At 30.2% G+C, this 6437-nt stretch overlaps 1 protein-coding gene across 1 annotated transcript in view; it reads left to right on the top strand.

The window, feature by feature from the left end:
• Nucleotides 1–6437, top strand: part of LOC108912882 (ATP-binding cassette sub-family G member 1) — a 92992-nt gene that overhangs the window by 37781 nt on the left and 48774 nt on the right. Inside the window, exon 3 of the mRNA XM_018718298.2 lies at nucleotides 4224–4413. Coding sequence (XP_018573814.1) covers nucleotides 4224–4413 — 190 coding nt within the window. The remainder of the gene's footprint in view (nucleotides 1–4223; nucleotides 4414–6437) is intronic.

Here is a 6437-nt window from a genome sequence, read left to right as displayed (position 1 = left end):
CGTCTAATAGTCAACGCCCATTTCGCCCTTCCACAAATAAGAAGTGGATCTTATTTGTGGAAGGGCGAAACGGGCGGTGACTATGAGAGGCCTTCATTATAGCCATCCTTCTCTATCGCATGGATTTCTATGGCTTACTTTAACGCTCTCACGTAACTTCAGATAGACCATCGGTACTCTCCTACCCTGTAGATATGGTCCTGCAGTAACTTCCATTCTCTTTTTACGATTGTTCCAAATGCTATACCCGCCTAGAGTGGAATTTTCCGTATTTAATGATGATTTTCGGCCATTTTAAAAAAGCTAGGGAATGATGGAGCAATTCTGAATTTGGATACGGATACTGCGTATCAAAATACATATACTTGTAAATATGGATCTGCAGTCATTTTCAGTCGGTTCCTCCAAAGATTTTGCTTATTTTCTCTATTTAGGGGCGTTTTTTCGCGATTTAATTTTATTTAATGGAGTAAGTAATGGAATAAGAATTTAATGGAGGGTGATGATCAACTCTGGCCCCGTATTCGGATTCAGCGTATCACAATACATAAGGATATATAGTCTAATCTTTGGAACAGACCACTTTTCTTTTTGTGTGCGCCTGTGTTATTTAATAATATTTTATGAATTGTATAAAATGCGCTTAATGACTTAAAATTACCATATAATTTCTTACTCGCTTTAAAAGGCTGTAAATAATGAAATAAATTTGCAATTTTGTTTCATTAAAATCTATGCTTGTAGATATAAATAATCACAAATGCGTCAGATGTCATGCCACTGTATTCAATATTATACATCAACTTCTAAATTTTACGTGTTTCCTTTTCGTTATAACATATCTAGTAATTATTTTGATTAACATATTATATATTCTTCCTGGAATAGTAGTCGCGCATATTAGCGTGTTATTATGACAAGAAACCATCTGGAGAAAGGAATAAACAACTAATGATATTATTGCTCATTTTATATATCTACGATTATAAAATTAGTTACGCTTGAGTGTTGTATTTTTCTTAAAAAAGAATGTATATGTTTCTCTTAATTGTTTATAGCACTTTTTTCTCACTAATGGCGGAATTTAAAAATTTAGACCTCCCTTTCCTCCAGTAAAATTTAATGTGGGTCTCTCCCACACCTGCAGCTGAATGGAGTTGAATATTTTAGAGAAAATGTTGAAAATACCATTGTCGTGGAAATTTTGGAATTGCTAGAGGTGGATCACAGCTCCTAAAATGCAAATATTCTACGCCAGTGATTTGTTTCGACTTTTCATTTGTACCAACCAACATTATTTAAAATAGAATTTTTAATAAAAAAATATCTGTAAGCTTTTTGTTGTGAAACAATAGTTCTAGTCATTTTAAATTAATTGAAGTGCTCGATAACGGCAATGCAAGTAAAATAAGTCGAAATTGTTCCGTTTTATCAAATAAAGTGAAAGAAATACTACTTGGATTTAAAATCAGTGATTGAATTTCTGGTATATCCAGTAGTGCAGAATTTCTGGGGTCCTTAGAGAGAATATATCAGCTTATATCTAAGAAAATAATTGTATATTAATGGAAAATAGTAGGTGTACATTGAAACATTCAAGAGCAAATATCTCGAAAGAAAAACATCGAAATTAAATGTTGCTCTTTCGAATTACTACTGGTCTTTAAAACAACTATATGGAAAGAAATATTCTTTTTGAGCTACGCCAAAATTAATCGGAAATGCTATGCAAACAACAAATCGCAAAACTGACTATTTTTAAGATGATAATACAGAAACTTTTAAATTTCAACACTCCGTATTTCTCAAACTGTCAATATTTGTATTAAGTCATGTTTGCGCCAATGGTCACCATTTCACGTGTAGTATCTTCAGCTTTCTATTTTCCAATTGTTAATGAATCACCCTGAAGACCTACATTAATGAAAAAAAAAATGATTAAAACTTTTTTGTGAAAAATGGTATATAAGAATGTTTTATAATAATCCCATTCTGTTTTAAACAAAGGAAACTTTCTTGGAAATGGGTAATTTTATGGTCCGCAAAAATTCCTGATTTTCCTTATGTAGTTCTTGCTATGGTGGACTCTGGAAGATAAAGTCAACAAAGAACGACCTAGTAACTTACATGAGCTAAGAAAAAAATGTTGAACGCAGTTAACCTTATCATTGAGGTGGACAATATGGGACATGGTCTTTTATCTAGAACAGAATGACTGAGCACCTTTTATAATAAGATATTTTTCCAAAGATTTAAAGAATTGCTTAGTAAACTTAAAAGAGCGCACACACGTACTGGTTCCATGGCAATCATTTCATTTATTTCACTTATTACATTTATTTAATTTCATGTTATTACACAAAGTGTTTACACACGTCAAAACAGAAAAAAGAAAGAAAGAAAGAAACACATTAAAACAAACTAAACTAGGTCATAGACTGAACAATAATTTACCTATAATAAAACAATAAAATAGTAAAAAAAATTTGCATATTTAAAATTTTAAATAGAATATAATAACAAATAAGTATATACAGGGTAATACAATACATTAAATTAGATTAACATTACCCACAAAAAAACTGTTCAATATCAAAAAAGCATTATTCATTAGAAACATTTTTATTCTGTTTTTAAACTGTCTATTGTTCAGATTTCTTATAAGCATTGGTAAAGCATAATAGAGACAATCTTGAGTCCATCCGTTGTGGAGGGTCAGTAAATAAACCAAAACATTATGCAAACTATAAAAGCAAATATATGGTATGTATATTTTGTTGTAATCAGAAAAAACAGAAATGAAAAAAATATGTATAGTATATACTGACAATGAGATATAATAAACACAAGCTTTGGTTTTCTATGTACCTTTTTGATATCGCAAGAAAATTTACTAAACTATTTACTACTATTTTTATTATAAATAGAAAAGTAAAAAAGGAGCACAATGTTATGTGAGAACAATAAACACCTGATGTTTATTTTAAATTTGTAATTTATTGATTAATTGAGAAGATTCACTTTCTACATATAATACTGTAAATAGATTTTTAGGACAAATATCACTTGCATTTGAATTTTCCAAAAGGTCAATTAATGGAAAATTTAATGAAATGTACGAACTTATTTCAAAACTATAATAGATTGAATTTTGCCCTATGCTTACATAAATTAAACAAAAAAATTACATCCGTTAACATAAATGTTATCTACGACATATAAAAATGGTCACTGTAACTACCGAACAAAAAATATATACATATATGTAGATACTATATATTCCTAGCATGACTAGCAATAATTTTTAAGGTCGTCTGAATCATTGACGTGGTGTAAAAGGTTAATTAGAAGATTGTCTCGATGGTTATAGTAATTTATCAGTAGTTGGAAGGCAAATACTTGACATTATTATATTCATGGTAGGTCCTACACAAAGGTTATAAATGTAGTTATCTCTGAGTATGTTAAACAATACATTATATAAATGTCTAACATTACATTCTTGATTTCCCGATTTCAGTTAGGCAAAATACAACTATGTAATTCAAAATAAATATTTTCAGAAAATATTTTCTCGATTTTAGTTATCGTAACTCGATTATTTTCTGTTCATTGCATCAGAATATTAAGAGTACGCCCCTACGTTAAAATCTGCACGTAGATGAAGAAAAATAAGGTGAGGCTGACTCTTTTTTAGGGTTTGGTATGGCAATAAGAATGATTAAAGTATGAATACATTTATCATAATTATATATGCATTAAGTGGACTTGCCATGTGAAGCTGTTTCAATGGAGAAATAACTGGTAGTATTAAAGTTCCGAATATTGTCTACAGGACAAAGTAATAGTGACATTTAATTAGTGAAAGAACAAATTTCGCAACAAAATTGTTGTTGTGAAGGTGATATGGTGCAAAAAAGTGCTCAAATGGAAATCATTGAAAAAAATGAGTTTTATATTGTATAGCGAAATTGATTAAATATATCATACTTAGAGTTTATACTCTGTGCTCTATTTTATCAATTATTACATAATTAGAAGGAAATTATAAATAATATTGGCCATTTCTTTCTCCATATCTTGGAAATATCGGTAATGTCTAGAAATTTTTGGACCCTGTATCTAGTATCTTTAAATTTTAAATAAAATTACATTTTACTGTGAGATAATAAAAACAATCATTTGTAATTAATGTAATTTTAAAATAATATTTTTATCTTCAGATGTCGTGGTGCTACCGGTTCCGTCTTAATAAATGGCGAACCTAGAAACCTCAAACAATTCCGAAAAATGTCAAGGTACATAATGCAAGACGATCTCATGCAACCCATGTTGACCGTAGATGAAGCCATGTTGGTCGCTGCAAATCTGAAATTGGGCAGGAACTTGAGCCACACTGACAAAATGAATGCGGTGAGTACAGAGCACTTTTGAGGTGGATACGTTTATAAAATCGTTCATGTAGACGTCATCTCAGAAACTGAAATGTAACGAAAACACGAAATCATCTTCTTGCTCATAACTTTCGAACCAATTGAGACAAAAAGATGTATTTTAAAATTGTGAATGGAAGACCTTTCCGAAAATGATCCTCGAACTAGATCCTCCAACTAAATTTGGTTGACATCTCGATAATCAGAAATGGTAGAGATTTGAGGCCTCGTTAGGTTTGTTTTGAGGTGTAAAATTAGTGAAATATCGAATTCGATTTCAAAAGAGCTAATATGAACTGAATTTGAGTATATCCACTAAATTTTAAAAATCAGTCTTTGACGAACTGTTTGCGACCTACATCATCAGAATTGGTCGTACAAGTTGGAGATGTGAACTAATCAAGTTCTCAGTATTCATGTTTTTAATTCTTGTTAGTAAATATTTCATTTATTATAGACTTACACAGGTTAATATTTTTATGTGTTTTTTAAAAGAAACTACTGAACACTAACTTACGATACGTGTTTATTATTCTTTAATTATCTGTTTTATGTGAATTATTCTGCAAAAATAAAATAAATATATTGAACAGACATACAAAAAAAGAAGAGTGGTCTGTTCCAAAGACTAATCCAAGGTATCCTCATGTATTTTGACGCGCTGAATCAGAATCCGGAGCCAGAATTGCTCCTTCAACCTCCATTTTTTAAATCGCGATAAACCGCTCTTAAATATGGAAAATGCTATGTTTCAAAACTAGGAGTCCAACTTCATCTTTCAATGTTTCTAGTAGATTAACATTTTTGACAGTATAAATACATCTTAAAGTTTCATAAATTTTTTGTTGGTTTTTCAGTTTCAATACTGTGTTCATATGTTTGGTTCCCTATTGGTCAGTTTTGTCGGCAGTTTGTGAAACGAGACATACATACCTACCTAGAAATTCCCTTTTTTTTTTAATTCTTTTTAAATTTCTAATGAAAAAATTCAGTGGAAAATCTTCGAACGAAATTTTGTTCTCCGCTGTTAGGCCAGTCATTATAGCTTTATTTCGGGAAAAAAATACTATTAGAAGTTTCTCTGCGGAATATTGTTCCGAAACGTTTTATAAAGAAAATATCAAAAAATCAACTCGAGACTAGTTGGGAAACTTTGTTAAAACAATGGTCAAAATGATGGAAAAGTGGTTTTTTGACTCGCGTAAAAAAACTGTTATTCATAGAGAAAAAAGGTGAATACAAAAAAGGTAGGTATTAAATAAATCTGTAAAATAAGACAAGTACGATTAAATTCCGACAATTTGTTTATGCGCAAGAGCTCAAAAATGGGCGAAATTTTCATCGCAGACACTTGTAATTCAGGATTTTTGAAGCTTTTTGCACCCTTAATAAGTGGTAAAGATTTCAGCCCAAAAGCTTCATTAGCTTGGCGTTGGCGGAATTTGTTATCTAAGAAGATGCTATTTTCAATTCATTTTTCCCAAGCTCACAGCCGTTGTAGGGTTTTGATCATTAGTTGTTTTTGTACCTAAATAGTTGTATTGACCTATGCATTTACTGATAATTTAATTTTTCAAATTTAATTTTTTTAAAAATGACTGATAAAATGTTAAAATTTAATAAATTGTTAAGCGCGCATGCTCCGTCTCGCTCGCCGCACTTGTTCGCTAGACCAAATAATAGAACGCATCGCCGCTATCTTCTTTTTCGCAATTAAATAGTTGAATTCACCTTAATGTGGAAGGACATGAAAATATAGCTCTTAATGTATACTCTCTCCAAATTTCGGCTCTTAATATTAATAATTAAGGTCACTGCGATTAAATAAAAAAAAAATTATCTCAGCTTCTAATCAACTTACAACGATTTTTTTTTTAAATTCGAAGGAAACTAAAGTATAGAGGTTACTATTTTATTTTATAATGATTACCTATCTTAACAATTTAATAAATATTAACATTTTTTCAGTCATTTTTAAACAAATTAAATTTGAAAAACTAAATT

Source organism: Anoplophora glabripennis, unplaced genomic scaffold (assembly GCF_000390285.2).
Source record: "Anoplophora glabripennis isolate ALB-LARVAE unplaced genomic scaffold, Agla_2.0 scaffold760, whole genome shotgun sequence".
Classification (NCBI taxonomy): Eukaryota; Metazoa; Arthropoda; class Insecta; order Coleoptera; family Cerambycidae; genus Anoplophora; species Anoplophora glabripennis.
The sequence above is the reverse complement of the archived record's forward strand: the minus strand, read 5'-3'. Positions and strand labels throughout refer to the sequence as shown.